Source organism: Eschrichtius robustus, chromosome 2 (assembly GCF_028021215.1).
Source record: "Eschrichtius robustus isolate mEscRob2 chromosome 2, mEscRob2.pri, whole genome shotgun sequence".
NCBI classification, from domain to species: Eukaryota; Metazoa; Chordata; class Mammalia; order Artiodactyla; family Eschrichtiidae; genus Eschrichtius; species Eschrichtius robustus.
In genome coordinates, this window is record NC_090825.1 from 127,693,196 (window position 1) to 127,712,445 (window position 19,250).

General features: G+C 41.4%; 1 protein-coding gene across 1 annotated transcript in view; it reads right to left on the reverse strand.

The window, feature by feature from the left end:
• Nucleotides 1–983: 983 nt before the first annotated feature.
• SLC36A2 (solute carrier family 36 member 2) overlaps nt 984–19,250 on the reverse strand; it is a 28,917-nt gene continuing 10,650 nt past the window's right edge. The window contains exons 6-10 of the mRNA XM_068536240.1: nt 17,701–17,919; nt 16,210–16,308; nt 7,453–7,619; nt 5,155–5,324; nt 984–2,483 (exon numbers count right to left, since the gene is read on the reverse strand). Of these exons, the coding sequence (XP_068392341.1) occupies nt 2,212–2,483; nt 5,155–5,324; nt 7,453–7,619; nt 16,210–16,308; nt 17,701–17,919 (927 nt within the window). The 3' untranslated portion in view covers nt 984–2,211. The remainder of the gene's footprint in view (nt 2,484–5,154; nt 5,325–7,452; nt 7,620–16,209; nt 16,309–17,700; nt 17,920–19,250) is intronic.

A 19,250-nucleotide genomic window follows, 5' to 3' on the forward strand; every position in this document is an offset into this window, starting at 1 on the left:
TAGCAATGTTGGGTGGGGTGACAGTTGAGCCAGGTGGAGGAGACAGGTTGAGAGAGAGGAAGACCACTTTGCCAAGGCTCTGAACCAATCAGTGGAAGTCCTTTGGGTCTTTTACATTTCTGATGTAGAAATGATGACCCAGCTCTCTGGCCAGGTAGGCTGTGGACCACTGCAGGAGCTATGAGTGTCCCATCTCCCAGCAGGTACTCTGCAGACTATGGGATCTGAGTGTGGAGCTTGTGTTCATGAAGTACCTCCTGGAATCCAGCAGGTAGAAAGTAACACACAAAAACAGGAGACCAGGACTTGGGAATTGGGGCAGACACGCCCCTCACCCCTCTGTAACTTCCCTAGGCTGCAAAGGGAGGATGATGGATAAAAATAAGCAGGAAAGGGCTTTTTAAAATGGTATCTTAAAACTGAGGCTGAAACAAGCATGCGTCACTTTCCAACACCACAGAGAGTGTAATAAGAAACATCCTTACCCCCCACTGAACTACAGATCTGCCTACAACATCTCATTTATCTATATGCCTTTCCCCAGTTTTAGTGCTTTTAGGGAGGAGGGAGGGAGCCGTCACCACCAAGAAGGGTGAAGTGTTGTGTTGGGTTGAGGGGCCCCTGGCTGTCAGCCAAGGTCAGACATGACAAAAGGCATGGGAATGTCAAGGCAGCAGGACTGAGTGGAAGAAGGGTCAGATTCAGTGTTGGGAGACCCAAGTTCTACTCAAAATCCAGCTCTAATGGTGCCACCGGTGGAAAGTCAGGTGGAAAGACATGCTCAGTACTCCAGAGCAGTTAGTGTCCCCCTGCCCTCAAAAGGACCTATGATGGTATTAACTTAGTTGATGACCTGTCATTATTCCTCAGTGGAGAGCAGACTAGCTGGAGGACGGAGATTCTTTTCTCACTCATTAGTGTATCCCCTTTAGAGTAATGTATCAGTTAGCTTTTGCTGCATAAAAACTTCCACATCTTATGGCTTAAAACTAAAAACATTTATTATTTCTCATAATTCTGTGGATCACCTGAGCAATATTTATGGTCCGGGCCAGCTTGACTGGGGCTGTATATAGTCTAGGATACTTCACTCACGTGTCTCGAAGTCGGCAGGCTGGCTGTTCTGGGAGATGGGGCTCAACTGGGATGATTCATTTCTGCTCCACGTGATCTCTCCTCCTCCAGTAGGCTAGCCCTGGCTTCTTCAGTTGGAGCTCTTATCTCCACAGAGCATCACGATGAAAGTTCCAATGCATTAGCCATCACGAAACCTCTGCTTGCATCACATTTACTATGTCCCATTGGCCAAAGCAAGTTACAAGGCCAAGACAAGATTCAAGGGGTAGAGATATAGATTTCACTTCTTGATGCGAGCTGCAATGTCACATTGTCAAGAGGAATTTGTCGCCATTTTTGCAAACTATTACAAGAACTTTGAACTATGCTTGGTGCGTGGTAGGTAAGAAAGAATGCTTGTTGCAAGAATCAAGAGGTTAAAGAAAAAAAAAGAATCAAGAGATAAATAATGAAATAATCATTGTCCATCCCCACCCTACCCCCCACCCCCCGCCATTGGCACATCCATTTCTGTGACAGCTGTCCTTTGTTGAGATCTTTGAACTGGGCCAAAACTTTATCCAGTTGTTTAGAAAGTTTATTGCCCTTGACTTAAATATGGTGGTTCCTTTCTGTCTGAGAGTTGCAGCTCACCATGGACCTGTGGATCCTATCCATCTTGACGCTGGAGCTGTGCACACCTTGCTGGATTATGGATTATGTCCCCACTCTTAATCTTTGCTCTTTAAACAGATCTGGAAAAGAGGACACCCTTTGTCTACCAAATCACCATCAGCCTTAGCTGGCGGCACCTCCTTCTGTCAGTTGCTGCCTGTTGGATGCCCCCTGGTGGCTTCCTCTTGCATAGCCCCACTCAAGGTGTGAAATTGATCATGTGAATTGCCAAAAAGCTGGATGGAATCAAGAGCCTTCAGTGAGAGAGCTCTCAGTAGAGTGGAAAGCTAGGGATGGAAAGAAAATAAATTTAAAAAAAAATTTTAAATTACCATCTACACCTTGTAGCTGGTGAGTCCGTGCTTGTTTCACTGTGACTTGACCCAGAGAAAGGTAAAGCAGCAAAATATAGATAATGCATATAGAAGAGATTTATATCATTAAATGTCAGGTGCTGGTGGGTAAGAAGCAGTGCCATTTTCACTGAATAAAAATGGTGGAGTTGGAAAAGGTGAGAGGGTCTTCTGACTGGATCAGCTCGTCCAGGGCCTGGTAGGTCCCCATCACAAAGCCCACGAAGCCCAGGATGCTGATCAGGGCATCCTTGATGATGGTGATGGGACTCATGCCCTCTGAGTAGTAGGTGGTGATCTCCAGGAGGGGTGGGATGATGAGGGCCAGCGCACTGCCGCTCAGGGAGCCCACCAGAGAGAGGACCAGGTCCAGGCGGGGGATGAGGATGGCCAAGATGCCTGCAGGAGATGACACGGGATAGATGGCTCTTCCCAGCCTTAGCCAAAATTTTAAAGTTTGTTTTAAAAATCTTTTTCTTAAAACATATACCAGTTGTTTCTCATACATTCAGTTACATAAAGAAAAAGTTGAAACTCCTGTAATACCCCCAATCACATTCACTAGAGGTTTATACATTAAAATTTTGGTGTGTCTCCTTTCAATCATTTTCAACCAATTATTGTTCAAATATATACATTCATATTGTTGGGGAGAAAAACCTTCTCTCTTCCCATTTAGGTTCAAGCGTTTGGGGGCCTGCAAATTTAACTGACAATTAGGCAATTAACAGGAGGAAAGACAAAGTTTATTTAGGGCTAGGGAGCCTTCAGATGAATTGGCTCTCCAAACAACGATAGGGGTTTATATACCCACTTCAGAAGGGGAACTGGATGGGGGAGAAATAGCTTCCATGCAAGAACAAGTGGAAGGTATGACATTCTCTGATAATTTAAGTAATTACTCAGTCTGTGATGATGGTTAGTCTTCTTTCTGATTGAAAATCTCCCAGAAAGGGGATTTATGGTGCCTGTATTTTTCAGAAGTTCCTGCTTAATTCAGCAAAGGAAGTTTAGATAAGGTTTTGCTCCCCCTGCGGCTGCTTGTTCTAATGCTTTTAGCCTAAGATAATTTTTATGCCACAGAAGTACATTTTGAACCTCTACATGTTCAATGATTAAGCTCTTACTTAATAAATAACACTAAATAACAGTGCTGGGAACTGTCCAGCTGTTTGGAATGTGTCAATGTACAAAATAGACAAAAAAAACCCTTACCTTTGTGGAACTAACATTAATAAGTAACATGACTGCAAGAACCTCTTACTTGCAAACAATTAGAATGTGAAATTATTTATAGAAAGGGGTCTTCGGTGGGAACAAGATCACAGAGTCCCTTTAAAGGAGTATCTTCTCCAGGTTTTATATACATGTCAGAAAACATCTAACAAAGAAATACTAAAAGTTAAAATAAAGATTTTGAAATTATATATATATATATATATATAATATATACATATAATATATGTGATATAATTATAATATATAATTATATAATTATAATATATAATTATATAATTATAATATGTAATATATATAATATATAATTATATATTAAAATTTTTATATATAATTATATATTATTTATATATATATATATTTTTTTGTAGGCTGTTTTATAGGCCTGGGCTTTTACATTTTTTATTTTACTTGATGGACAATTTTCCTAGTTACAAAGAAAGCCCAGAAGGCTCCCCCAGGTCTCCTAGGATGGAGTGTGGTATAACAGAACAAAACAGGACTGGAAGGCAGGATTCTGGTTTCTCCCTGTGTGGCCTTGGGTAAGTCTCCACCCGTTTCTCAGCTTTTTTCCTCATCTGCCAAATGGGGATGGTAGCTATCCTTTTAGGTATTATGGTTCATACTCCAAATGGTGTTAAAGTTTTAAATGAGTTAATTCGTGTAAAGCACTCAGAAAAGTTATTTTTGTTATTATTTCATTATTACTTTATTATTATTACTTGTTTGCAGGTAACTGTTTGCATATGTACTGATTGCGGCAATGCATGCAGAAGCTTAAGGAATTGTTATCTTCATATCTGGGGCAAATTCATTGATCTTTCTGGAGTCTCTAATATTCTGAAGGGTAGTGTCCCTGCCTCCTAGGACAAATTGGGAACAAATAACTTCAAAGGAAGAAAATCAGTGTCCCATGATTTATATGGGCTGGTCTAGCACAGCAAGAATCACAATTAAAAGGAGCCTTAGGGACAGCTGGGCCATGGCAAACACAACGCAGGAATCTCTATCATCTTCGCCTCCACTAAAATACTTACAGAAAGGGGCACCCTGGATCATAGGGCCTGGAGCACAAGGAGGGCTGCCGAGGGGGTGAGTGGGGACAGTTGAAGCCAACAGGTGAATACCAGCCCATCGGAGGCCAAGGAGCTGCTGCCAATGGGGATGTGACCCTAGGTTTGCCAAATCATTTTATTTTTCCCCCAAACATTAGAAACCTGCATTTGTATGTGAGATCTCTCCCACATTTTTAATGTTGGCCCAAATTTATACAACATTATGAGGGTGAAACAACATACCTCTGACGCCAGATTAGACTCACTGGCCACCATTTTCAACCTCTGTCCTGGAGGTGAAGGGTGATGGGCCTGGACTTGCGTTCAAATCCCACCTCTGGCACTTCCTGCCCAATTACTTATCACTCTCTGCTTCAGCTTTCTCATTTACAAAGTAAGGTTTATCACAGTCCTACCTCATAAGAGTTGCTGCAAGGACTGAATAAAATACTATGAAATATGGAACAGAAAGAGCTTAGCACAGTGGCTGGCACGTAGTAGGTGTTTAATAAAAGTCAGTTCTTATTGTGATTATTATTTGATAAGTTGTCACTCCCTCAAGCTGGACACCAGTAAATCTGTCTAATTAGGTACATGTAAGAATTAAGTTGTCCCTAAAGCATAAATGAAATGAATTACTACTTGGAAAGCCTTAGAATGGACCCTGAAACGCAGTTAGTATGCAATCAATGCTGGTTATCATGACTATTGTCTACCATCTGGCTGATTCCTGATAGCCCTCAGGAAAACAGCAACGAGGTGCTCTGCCTCCTACTCACATGTCAGGCTGACCATGGCGAAGCGGATGAACAAGTCCAGAGGTAGTGCCCAGCGCTTTGACACCTGGGAGGTGGCAAAGGGAATGATGATTTCTGCAGGGACGTAGAACTGCAGGGCGTAGGTGCACAGGATGCCAATTATGTAGAGGATCTTGACCGACTGGTACAGCCTGCAGGACAAACCAGAGCAGCGCTCTCAAGGTCAACGTGCTCTGACACCTGGCCTCCTTGTTTTTTTGTTTTTGCTTTTTTTTTTTTTTTTTTGGCCTCTCTGCAAGGCATGTGGCATCTTAGTTCCCTGACCAGGGATTGAAAGCCCCCTACATTGGAAGTGTGGAGTCTTAACACTGGACTGCCAGGGAAGTCCCTGGCCTCCTTGTACATTAACCTCTGACCTTGGAACAGTCCCGTAGGCAAATGTTTCCTTGTCTGAAATTGACGGGGAGGGACCTTCTATGAGAGGAAGTCACAGCAGAGCACGCAGTGGAAATAGAGTGAAGCATCACAGATTCAAATGGAAACAGTTCAGAGGGTCATCGCTACATAAAAAGGTATGGGTATATATAACACCTTCATAAACCATCATCACTTGATGCTGAATTTTAGATTTTAGGAAAGAGAGGCTCAGGCCCAGTACCTTGCTCAGGGAGATACAAGTGATAAGTGGTGAAGACCAAAAAACCTGGGTCTAAAAGATCTGGTCTTTTGTAATCTCTTTTATTAGGAATTCTCTGGATCCCCCAAATCACCTGGCATATAACAGGCTCTCAACAAATGCTTCCAGGTGGTTGAATGAACTGCAGAATCCCAAGTCCTTGAGGGAAGAGGTAGTCTACACAGAGGATTGTGTGAGGGTTGGGGAATAAAAGGAGAGGCAGGGTTACTTGCAGGCCTCAGACTGGGGGCAGGAGAGCACGTGACGGGGGATGCTGAGTTTTATCGATGCCTTTTTTGACCAATGGAGATAAGGCTTTTTTCGTTTAGCCCACTAATGTGGTAGATGCATCTGGCATGTTAAATAAACCTGTATGACTGTGTCTCTGTATATTTAGTCCATTCCTTAAAAAGGCAAACGTCCACATTTCTGTGTTTCTTGCTCACACTAGTTCTGCTGCCTGGAACACCCTCTCTACTCCCTTTCCATCTGGGCAAACCCCACCTATTTTTTGAAATTCCCATCTTTTGAGGAGGTACTACATTCCAGATGCTTTTAGGCATGCCCAACTTAATCCACATGATAATTCTGCTTTTTAGAAGAGGAAACTGAACATCAGAGAAGTTAAATAAACCATCCACGACCATGAGCTAGGAGTTGGTGTAACTGGGTCTTGGATCCAGAGGTGCTGTCGTTGTCCTTGTTTGGACGGAGTCGTCTCATTGGACAGGAAGATTCCCTGTTCTCCCATTCCAATGTACTTTCTTTCCTTGGGAGTCCCCACATCCTCTCCACTATTCTGGAGGGCTTCTTTTTCTGTTCTATGTTGTATTTGTGTACATACACTATCCATTCCCCATTCCCATTGGACCATGGGCTGAGGAAGAGAGTGAAGCGCAAAATCATAGTCTACTCACATCAGCACCCTCCACACCATGTGTCTAGACTGGCATCTGCGTGTAATTGGGGTGCAGTAAATGCTTGATGAATGATATTGATCAACTTGGGAAAGGAGCCCCAAATTAAGACAAATTAAGCCTCCAAGTGACCCTTAAAAAGACAGGCACCTGGTAAATAATGACATGCCTCAGTATGGGAGACAGTGCTGCACAATGTGATAGGGGTTCATGTCTATTTAAATATTCAGTGTTGAAGTCTGGGTCAGCTAACTGTTGTATGAATTGGGTCGTTTGATATAAACATTTTCCAGATTCTAATGGTCTTCCCCAATTGGTTCTTGTTTTACTTTTTCATCCTAGCTACTCTGCAAGACTTGGTAGTGCAGCCTTAGTAAATGTAATTGGAGCCACCCACCGGCTCCACTCTCTGCCTCTTGCCCTTCTCTGTGCCCCTCCTTTCTCTCCTTAGGTGACCAAGGACTCTGACTTCTCCCCTCTCTTCCTAAATCATGTCCTTCCTCATACTAAGCTATCAAGGCCTCACTCAACATGGGAGGCTGTTGTTGAAGAAGAGCTCCCTGGACAGAGAATCCAGAGCCCAGGGTTCCAGTGTCAGGTCTGCTTCTCCCTGTGGAGACCCTCCAGACCTCAGTTTACCTTCTGCGGAAAGGAGGAGAAAGTAACCTATATATTCCTGTTCCCACTGGCCCTGAGTCCCTACCGCCTGAGAGCCCATAGAGTTACCAGCAGTTGGGCAGGTTAAGGGTTATGCTGGCCTTGATGTCATTTCCGAACCGCAGGTAGCCCAGAGTCCCGATGCTGATGTAGAGGGCAGTAACGATGGACATTCCCAAAGACAGGATGACTGGGAAGCGGCGGGCATCCTTCATCTTGTTTTCCAGGGGCAGAACCTACAGAAACGCCACAATGTAAGAGGAGAGGAGGAGAAAGAGGAACACAAGCATAAAGAAGAAAGGCATGCCACTTCCGGGGGTATGTACACAAAAGAATCGGAAGCAGGAACATGCACAGATATTTGTATACCTACGTTCATAGCAGCATTATTCACAGTAGCCAAAAGTTGGAGGCAACCCGAGTGTCCACCGATGAAGGAACGGATAAACAAAATGTGGTCCATACATACAATGGAACGTTATTCAGCCTTTAAAAGAAGGAAATATGCCCCAACATGGATGACTCTTGAAGACATTAAGCTAAATGAAGTAAGCCAGTCACAAAATGACAGATACTATGTGATTCTACTTATATGAGGTAACTGGAGTAGTCACATTCAGAGTCAGAAAGTAGACTGGTGATTCCCATGGGCTGGGGGGAGGAATAAATGGGGAATTATTGTTTAATGGGTACTCAGTTTTGGTTTTGCAAGATGAAAAGAGATGGATGGTGATGATCTTTGTACAACAATATGAATGTACTTTATGTCACTGAACTGTACACTTAAAACTGGTTAAGATGGTAAATTTTATGTTAGGTATATTTCACCACAATTAAAGAAAAAAAAAAAAAAAAGAGGGACTTCCTGGTGGTCCAGTGGGTAAGACTCTGCGCTCCTCACGCAGGGGGCCCGGATACGATCCCTGGTCGGGGAACTAGATCCCACATGCATGCTGCAACTAAGAGTCTGCATGCGGCAACTAAGAAGTCCACATGCCGCAATGAAGATCCTGCGTGCTGCAACTAAGACCCAGCGCAGTCAAAATAAGTGAATAAATAATAAAGAAAAAAAGAGAGAAAAGAAAGGAAAGGAAGGCCTGGAGTCACAAGATGATCCCTGGACCGTTCAGAGCTGGAAGCACCCTGCAGGTTGACCAGACCAAGGAGCTCAACTCCCTGGGGCGGCCTGATCTGGCCAGCAGGTGCATTTTGTTTGGCCAGCCTTTCAGACAACTGAATATGAATGCCTTTAAGCACAACATTCTTTCTCCACCTACGAGGCCCACCTCTCCCTCTCACGCTGACATATACCTGGCTTCTCCACCCACGTTGTCTTCCAAAAGCACTTGAGTTTGAGGCTCCCAATTCTAGTGCACTTGCCCCTCTCTGTACAGATGGGAAGGCCAAGACTCAGGTTATGCAGTGGGCTGGCAACAGCACTGGGACTAGAGCGCCCTGGCTCCCCAGAGGCACATTTCCCCACATACCATGTTCTCAGGATCCTTCTTCCCCAGATGCATACCTGGCTCTAAGAGAATCCAAACTGAGGCCAGCCTGCCTCTTGGGCCTGTTGGGCATTCCAAGGTCTCTTCTATCTTTGGTAGCAACTCTTTGGCCTCATCTCATAATTTCCTCCTCAGACTTCTACTGACCGAGGGCCCACCCTCACCTTCCCCTTCCCCTTCTCCTTGATCCAGCCATGTGCTAAGCACACTTCATGCACCATTAGGGTGACCTGTGCCTCAGTTTCCTGATCTGAAAACTTACCTGTTAGAATCTTTTGGAGAATTATATGAGCATTGAAATGGCACACAGTAAGGACTTAGTAAATGTTAACTACAATTATTTTGTAATACTGCGAAGACCACAACTCTATGAAGCTGGTACTTGTGTAATTCTTATTTTATAACAAGGCTCTGAAGATGATATAACTTACACCAAGCTATACAGCTTGGAAGTGGCAGAGGAAGGCTGCAAACCAGGGCTGTCCTCCAAAGTCCAAGTACTTACTTCTACCCGATCTTGCCTAAACTCGCACAGCCCTGGGCTTGTTTATTACTCAGTGAGAACTTAGCACCTATTCCTTTGTATTGTTAAATCCTTCTTTGTCCTGTATGCACCTCCCCTCCCTCCCCATGCAAATGGCAGACGCTTGAGGGGAGTGCGTGTCTGGGACTTTCCACTTTCTTCTGGGTTAGGTGCACATTCCTAGATGCAGCAGGTGCTTGGGAAAATGTCCAGGGGATTAGGTGAAGAGCAATCCAACATGAGCTCTTCTACCCTGCAATACATTTTTGTTGCATAAATTCCCCAGGCTAAAGATGATCTTTTTACAAGGCCAGGTCATACTAAGTACAGTAAGTTCCCTACATAAGAACAAGTTTCATTCTGAGAGCGCGTTCATAAGTCCAATTTGTTCATAGGTCCAACGAAGTTAGCCTAGGTACCCAACTAACACAATCGGCTATATAGTGCTGTACTATAATAAGTTTATAATACTCTTCACACAAATAATACATAAAAAACACACAAAAAATAAACATTTTTAATCTTACAGTACAGTACCTTGAAAAGTACAGTAGTACAGTACAGTACAACAGCTGGCATACAGGGGCTGGCATCGAGTGAACAGGCAAGAAGAATTACTAACTGGAGGAGGGAGAGGAGGTGGGAGATGTAGAGCTGAAGTATCGTCAGCAATAGGAGACACAGGGCAAGCTGCACAGTTTCACTCCTTATGTTTGCATCTTTGAAGGTTCCCAACTTGAAGGTTTGTATGTAGGGGATTTACTGTAACTGGCTTTCTCGCTCCGCTCCCCGCGCCTCCCCACAATCAATCAAAGAGATTAAATGGCCATTCACATAAAGTGGGAAGGTCTCTGGCTTGGGAGTGAGTAGTACCAGCTGTAGCAGTTCCCAGCTGGTGACGCAGCTCAAGACCCTGTCCTTCTTTGGGGTTAGGCTCCTCTTCTGTAAACTTAGAGACTGGAATAGAAGGTTTCTAAAGGTAATTTGAACTCTGATACTAATAATCATTAGCACATAGTAGATGTTCATAAACACTTATTGAACATGTAGAATCATCATTTTATAGTTGAAGAATTAAGGTTCAGAGATTAGCCTGTGACTAAACTAAGATTCCAGCACATTCTGCCTCCAAAGTCATTTGCTCAACCACTGTACTCTTCTTTTTGCCATGACTGTTCAAAATTCTAAATATAAAGTGCTTCCGGGTCCATTAAGATGGTGTAAGCACATTGCGCCATATCTCTCTCACTAATTAAAACTAAAAGCCCTGGACAGAATACATAAAGCAACTATCCATGGACTCTGAAAAGTATATAATAGAAGGTGAATTGCTCAAAACCAGTAAAAATGACCATCATGGCAGTGAGTTTCCTGATTTTTTTTCTTCTTGTATCTCCTAGTTTAGACTCAAGGAGAGCCCAAATCCTAGAACTATGTAGTGGATACAGACAGAAAAAACTCAAAAAGAAACCCTCTTTCTGGCCAGTGGGACCTAAAATAGGGGACCCTGTGGGACAGAGAGCATGGAGAGAATCCCTATTATTCTGTTTCCTTTTTTACTCTCCAGGTCATACTCCCTAAGGCAAGTCTCAGTCACAAAGCAGCAATCTGTTGTATCAGGGACTGTGGTGGTTACTTAGGCACCTAAAAATCTGAGACAAGACAAACTCCTTCTCTTGGAGCAGAGGAACAGGGAAAGAGGGCTTTGGGAGTCCAAAAAGTAAAGGGGGAATCGGATTGGCTACATAATTTGTGGGGCCCAGTGCAAAATGACAACGCAAGGCCACTTGGTCAAAGATCAAGAAATTCAAGATGATGAACACAGGGCATTAAACCAAGTGTGAAATCCTTTTAAAGGCAGGGGCCCATGTGACCACACAGGTTACATGCCCATGAAGCCAGACCTGGAAGGAACCCCTATTGCTCTTTTCTTCTCTTTTTACTCTCAGTGCTCACCCTCGAGTTAGGCCCAGTCACAAGAAGTGTATAGGAGTATAGGGAGGCTAAAACCCTGGCTTTGTAGCCAGAGGACCAGAAAAAGAAGCTGCTGGGTGAATGTGCAGCACACTGGTGAGTGTGCAGGAAAACACGGAAAGGAGGGAGCCAGAGAAAGTGATTCCCTTCATCCCTGCGAATGAAGTCTGGGCTTAGCCCTGAGCTGTACATGTGTGGAACTGCTGTGAAGCATCAAACTAAAGGCTTTGAGAACTATTGTGTAGACAGACCACCGTCTGGCCCCTGGGTAGCATATAAGCAAGGTGAAGCCAAACATCACTTCAAAGTCTTTGAAAACTAATCTCATATTAAAACCATGGTCTACTGAAGGTAGATCGGGACTTGTAGTTTGAATCTAATCGGATTGACTGCTTGCTAAAGTAAAAAAGTCAACATTCTCCAGAGGATTTTAACAGGCTCCAGAGTCTCATAAAATAATATTCAAAATGTGTAGGATACAGTCTAAAATTAATCAACATACAAAGAGCCAGGAAAATCTCAACACTTCTCAAGGGAAAAGACAACAGATGCCAACCCTAAGATGACTAAAATTATGGAAATATCAGACAAAGACTTTAAAGCAACTGTTATAACCATCCTCTGTGAAGTAAGGGAGAACACTGTTGAAACAAATGGACAGATATAAGTTCTCGGCAACGAAGCTGAAGGAATAAGAACCAAAGAACCAAATGGAAATTTTAGAACTGAAAAACCCCACTGGAGAGGCCCAATGTAAATGACAGAACACAGTCAGTGAACTTGAAAATAGATCAATAGGAACTATTGAATCTGAACATAAAAGAGAAAAAACGATTTTAAAAAATGAATAGGGCCTCAGAAAATAGTGGGACATATATCAAAGTGTCTAACATTCAGGTCACTGGAGTCCCAGAAGGGGAAGAAAAAGAGATTGGTACAGAAAAAACTTTTTGAAAAAAGAAAACTTCCCAAATTGTAAAAGACATATATTTACAGATTCAAGAAATTAAGTGAATTTCAAACAGGACAAATTCAAAGAAAACTAATCCAGACAATACAATACAACTGCTGAAAACCAAAGATTTTTAGAAAAGTATCTTGAAAGTAACCAGATAAAAAACAACATCACATATAGGGGAACAATGATTCAAATAACTGCAGATTTCTCACCAGAACCATTGAGGGCAAAAGGAAGGGATACCATATTTTCAAAGTGCTAAAAATAGACTGCCAACCTAGAATTCTATATTGTGCAAAAACATCCTTCAGGAATAAAGGCAAAAAATAAAGATATTCTGAGATTAAAAAAAATGAAAAAAATTAGTCACCAGTCTAAAAGAAATAATGATGGAGTTTCTTCCTGTTGAAGGGAATGATGCCAGAGGGAAACTTGTGATTTCAGGAATAAGGAATGAGCAACAGAAATGGTAGTTACCTGGATAGATACATTAGACTATTTTTCCCTTAGTAAGTTTATCAAAAGGGCCATGTGGCACTACTGAAAGCAAAAATTATAACATTTTTCTGATGGTGTTTTGATATATTTAGATGTATTGGGTTGGCCGAAAAGTTTGAGGTTTTCCTTAAAAAACCCGAACGAACTTTTTGGCCAACGCAGTAATACATATGGGCATTACAACAAAAAGGGGGGAAAGAAAAAAAAACTCTACAACTATAAGATTTCTATAGTTTACTAGAAATGATAAAATATTAACTGTAAGTAAACTGTGAAAAGTTATATATGTATACTGTAATCCCTAGAGCAACCATGAAAAGTATTACAGAAAGAGATACAGATACAGATACAACCTCCAATGGGCAAACTAAAGTAGAATACGAAACAGTATTCAAAGAATCCAAAAGGAGGCAAAAAGAGAAAATGGGAAAGCAAAAGGAAGGGTAGAACAGAAAACAAATAATAAAATGCAGACCTAAGAAACATAATAACTGCATTAACTGCAAATGGTCTCACCACACCAATTAAAGGACAAAGATTGTGGTTGCCAGGGCTGGGAGCAGAGGGGAATGGAGACTGACTGCTTAATGGGCATAGGGTCTCTTTTTGGGATGATGAAAATGTTTCGGAATTAGACAGTGGTGATGAATGCACAATATTGTGAAGGCAATGAAAACCACTGAATTATATATTTTAAAATGGTTAAAATGGTGAATTTTATCTCGATAAAAAAATTAAAAGGATGGAAAAAAATGTATCACACAAATACTAATTAGGACAAAGTTGGAGCTCTAATATTACATGATTTTAAGGTAAAGCTTGTGTTATCAAGATATTTTGGTATTCATGAAAGGAAAGACACATTGATCAATGAATCAGTATAGGAAGTCCAGAAACTGACCCATATTCATATATCGATTAGCTTTTTACAAAGATGCAAAGGTAATTCAATGGAGAGTAGACAGTCTTTTCAACAAATGATGAAGGAATAATTGGCATCCTTAAAAAAATTGAACTTCAACCTATAAACACTTTTAACAAAAATTAACTCAGAATGTATCATAGATCTAAATGTACAATGAAAACAAAACACTTAGAAGAAAATACGGGAGAAAAGTCTTTGTGACTTTGGAGTAGGCAAAGTGTTTTAGATAAAACACCAAAAGTAGGAGCCATAAATGGAAAATTTTGATATGTTGAACTTCATCAAAATTAAAACTTTTTCTCTATGAAAGACAATGTTAAGAGAATGAAAAGACAAGCTACAGACTAGAGAAAATATTTGCAAATTACACATCTAATAAAGGATTTGCATTTGGCATATATAAAGAATTTTTAAAACTCAGCAATAAAAGACAACAACTCAGTTCTTTAAAAATTCGCAGATTTGGGGCTTCCCTGGTGGCGCAGTGGTTGAGAGTCTGCCTGCCGGTGCAGGGGACACGGGTTCGAGCCCTGGTCTGGGAAGATCCCACATGCCGCGGAGCACCTAGGCCCGTGAGCCACAATTACTGAGCCTGCGCGTCTGGAGCCTGTGCTCCGCAGCAAGAGAGGCCGCGATAGTGAGAGGCCCGCGCACTGCGATGAAGAGTGGCCCCCACTTGCGGCAACTAGAGAAAGCCCTCGCACAGAAATGAAGACCCAACACACCCAAAAATAAATTAAAAAAAAAAAATTAGCAGATTTGAACACTTATACCAAAGACGATACACAGATGTCAAATAAGCCCATAAAAAGATGCTCAAACTCGTTGGTCATTAGTAAAATGCAAATTAAATCACAATCAAATAGCACTACACACCTATTAGAATGGCTAAAATTTAAAAAAACACTAAAACACAGATAAGAACTAGCAAAGATGCAAAGGAATTCTAACACTCATACATCCGGTGGGAATGCAAAATGGTATAGCAATTCTGGAAAACTGTTGGGCAATTTTCTATAAAGTTAAACATACATTAACATGTCACCTAACAAACCTACTCCTAGAGAAATGAAAACGTATGTTCACACAAAACCCTGTACACAAATGCTTACAGTAGCATTACTCATAATCGTCAGAAACTAGAAACAACCTAAATGTCCTTAAACAGGTGATGGTTAAACAAATCGTGGTACTGCTCACACAGTGGATGCTCAGCGGTAGAAAGCAGCAAGCTCCTGATGCGTGCAACCACGTGGATGACTGTACATGCAGCTAAATGAAAGAAGCCAAGCTTAAGAGGTTACATACCGTATGATCCCATGTGGATGGCATTCTGGAAAAAGTGAAACAACAGAGACAGAGAACAGAAGGTGGATGCCAGGGGTTAGTGGGAGTGGGGGGAAGTTGACTACAAGAAGGGCAGCACAAGGGAGCTTTTTATGGTGGGGGAATTGTTCTGTGTTCTGATTGTGGTGCATCTATGACTCTGCACTTCTCAAAACTTAAAGAGATGTACACCAAATAAAAGTGAATTGTACTGTATATAAATTAAAAGTAAACTTAAAAAGCATAGAGGTACAAGAGGTACAAACTACTACTTGCAAAATAAATGAGTCACAGGTATGAAATGTACAGTACAGGGAAAACAGTCAATAACTATGTAATATCTTTGTATTGTGACATTTATCGTAACTAGACTTACCATGGTGATCATTTTGAAAGCCATAGAAATATCGAATTACTATGTTGTAAGTAACAGGAACTAACATAGTGCTGTAGGTCAATTATAAATATAATTAACACTATTCTATATATGAAAATTAAGTAAATCCTGAGTTTTCATCACAAGGAAAAAAATTTTTTTCTATTTCTTTAATTATGTATCTGTATGAGATCATGGATGTTCACTAAACTTATTGTGATAATCATTTCATGACATATGTAAGTCAGCTCATTATGCTGTACACCTTAAACTTATACAGTGTTGTAAGTCAATTATACCTCAATAAAACTGGAAGAAAAAAATTATACACAGCACTATCCTTCCTCAAGTGTGGCAGTAGAGACTATATAATAATCCATTGTAAATAAACTGTACTTTCCAGTTTAAAACTCCTTTATGTTTCATAAAAGTCCTGTAATTTAAGTTGTACACCTCCATTTATCTTGATTTTTAAAGATTAATAAATACATGTTGATATGAAGATAAATGTTTAACAAATGTACTGGGACAGGAATAAAACTCTCCTGACTGCTCTAACCTCTCTGCTATAACCTACTTTCTCCTGCTGGTCCAAAGTGAGGTCAGAGGTTAGTTTCTCCAGCTGACCCAAGTGAGGTCAGGGGTTAGTTTCTCCCGTGCACACAGAACCCAGAGCTCCCAGCTCCTGTTCAGAAGGCCACCCACAGCACCTTGCAAAGTCTACCCCAATTGAAACCTTACCACACCAATGCTTTCAAATGAAAAAACGGCTGTTCCAAAGAAGAGCGAGTACGTCTTCCAATTTGCTACCAGTGGCAAGTGGCTGGGGTCTGGAATTCCCTATGGGGGAGAGAAATGTGGTAAAGACATTTTCTCTCAAAGCATGTTTGGGCTCCCTTAAGAGAAGAGTATTCTGAGAGTAAAGCTGAATTATAAAAAAAATTGAATATCAAGAAATTCAGAAAACTTCAAAAGGAAGTAGGCAACAATCAGAGTTGATTTTAACACTTCCCAATACCAAAGAGCCAGAGGAAAGAAAGATTAAGGTATTATCAAAGTACTGAAGGATCAGGGATCTCACAGAGGGAGTCTGGTTTATCAGAATCCTCCAGAAGAAAATCTTCCACACCACAGTTTAGTACTAGCCTAAAGTGCCCAAGAACACTTTGAATGTACCAGTGGTTATAGATGTTGGAAATTACTGTGACTATAGTTACAGTGACATTCTAGGGAGCCCAAAGTAATTAGTTAAATATGAAAGTCCCCTTTTCTTCTTCAATGAGCTGTAAATAGAAGGAGAAGAAAGTGTGTGGAATAAATATTTTATGTACCCTGTGACCTAGTATGTGAAAATAATGACAGAACAATTTCTCTAACTGAGCAACCTCTGGAATAGTCCAAAAATAAATCAGAGGTAGCTATTTCATTGGGGAATTCAATTTTGTAGAATCTATCAATATTGCCTTAAGACTTATCTGTGGTTATCCTAAAATATTTGGCTAATCTGTTATTTTTACTAAATTCCATGGACAAAATAACGTTTTTTTCTTGTGACTTCTGAAAGAGGAAAACATCTTGAAAGGTATTAGGCATGCCAAGGGTCTTCTGGATTTAAATTTCTATGTAGGCTTGTCCATTATAAAATGAAAATTAGAAAGGAGAGAAAAGTGGGAAACTGAGGGAAAATGAATATCCATACTCAACTTCAAAGATGTGTGATTTACACCACGATAGATTTGTTTGTGGTCTTTCAAGACTTTCTATTTATACCTCTGTGACTAAATATTAGGTGTTGTTCTTGTTTTCTCTTGAGTTCCCTAGGGGTAATTTTGCAATTACTTGGAATTATAGCTTAGAGGATGTAAGACTAGTTCAATAAGGTTTAGCTGTGGTAGAAAATCCTGCTTTTTATCTGCCTTTTGCTGCTATCCAGCCATTACAGGAATGGTCTATAGTTAACCAATCAAGATATTTTCCTTGCAAAGCATAATTTTTTTCTAAAACCAGGATTTGACATAAAACGAGTATTGGAGAAGGAACATCAAAGAGGAGATACCCAGAAAAATGAGAGTGCACAGAGACATCTTTGTGGAAGAAATGCTACAGTAAAGTGGGTTCTAAGCTGACGAGGGGAGTGCATACCTATCTACCCTCAGGGCTGGCCCCAGGTGTCAGTCTGTCATTGATAAAAGGCTCCGCCCACTAGAGGAGTGAGGAGTGTGGTGTGCTAACCTGGATGATGGACTGGGCGATGATGATCAAGCTGACCAGCATGGTGATGTTGGCCAACAGGGAGAAGATGGTCAGAACCCTGAGGTTCCGGATGAGGACTATCAGCACCAGGAGGGGCAGGAAGGCGAGCATGTAGAGTTGAGAGTCCACGGTGGGCGTCAGGATCACTGTCCCGTTGTAATGGCAGTTGTTGGTTGTGCTATTAACCGCTTCCACTACCTGGGAGAGGAATGGGAAAAGCAAGGGGAAGATTCGATGAATCTTCTGGCCACATGATTAGCTGAGTGCCTGGCCCATAATCAGACTCCCTCACAAAGAGCTAGCATGTCTCACGTGCCAGGGTCTCAGAGTGAGTGAGAGTGACTTTAGGACTTCTTACTGCACATCTTCTGCACCATACTTCCTCAACAGAAGCTGCAGAAATAACTTCAATAAAAAACAAACTTAATAAACATAAATACCTAAACTTAGAGTGGCTATTTGTTAGCTTTTGGCAACGCAGAATCCATTCCTCCTGAGTTTGATTTATTTTTGGTGCATTCTCTCCCACATGAATACAACCTTGGTGGACTGTAAATCACAATCATGTGGCAGAGTCAAAGCACTGCCTTTGACTCAAGCAGAGGCACTCCCTGGAATATGGAAAATCTCTCCCTGGAATATGAATCTAAATAACAAGCAAAATGACACAAGGCAGACCTAGAAAAGGGTAAACAGTAATTATGAGAGGGAATCCCTGAGAAGACTGCTCATGAGTTCTATCAACATCCCCCTAGCTGCCCTGGTTCCTGTTCCTGTCCTTTTCTGAGACCCATTTTTTTTTTTTTAAGTTTTCTCTGTCATTTTGGAAGTTAGCTAATATTCTTCCACTAAACTCATTCTCTGCTTAAGTTCCACTGAATCTGTTTCTTTTGCTTATAACCAAAAAAGCTCATCACTTACTGTTTCTTAATTGGACCAACATTGACATTTTGAGTGAAAGAACTCTTCCTTGTGAGCATTTGACCATTCATTGCAGGACATTTAGCATCTCTGGACGCCACCCAGTAAAAGGTATTAGCATCCCCACGTCATTGCGACAAACAAGGAACACCCCCTGCACACTGTACAAATACCTCCCAGCAAAGTGGGGGTAGGAGGGAGGGTACCACCCTCCTTTGGAATCAGCATGACTTAATGGCTACAGTCTTATTGTGCAAGCAACACAGTCCACTGCAGAACAATTAGAAACTAGATTTAAGCAAGAAGAAAATGTAAAATCAATGATAATCTCAGTACCTATGGGTAGCCATGGTAATGCCTTGCAATATATTCATTTGTACATTTTCTATGCAGTATCACAAATTACATGTATTACACGCACCCTTTTTATTTTACAAGACTGAAATTATAGTATACACACTCTTATTTTGAAATCTCCTTTCCGGGACTTCCCTGGTGGCGCAGTGGTTAAGTATCCGCCTGCCAATGCAGGGGACACGGGTTCGATCCCTGGTCCGGGAAGATACCACATGCCACGGAGCAACTAAGCCCATGTGCCACAACTACTG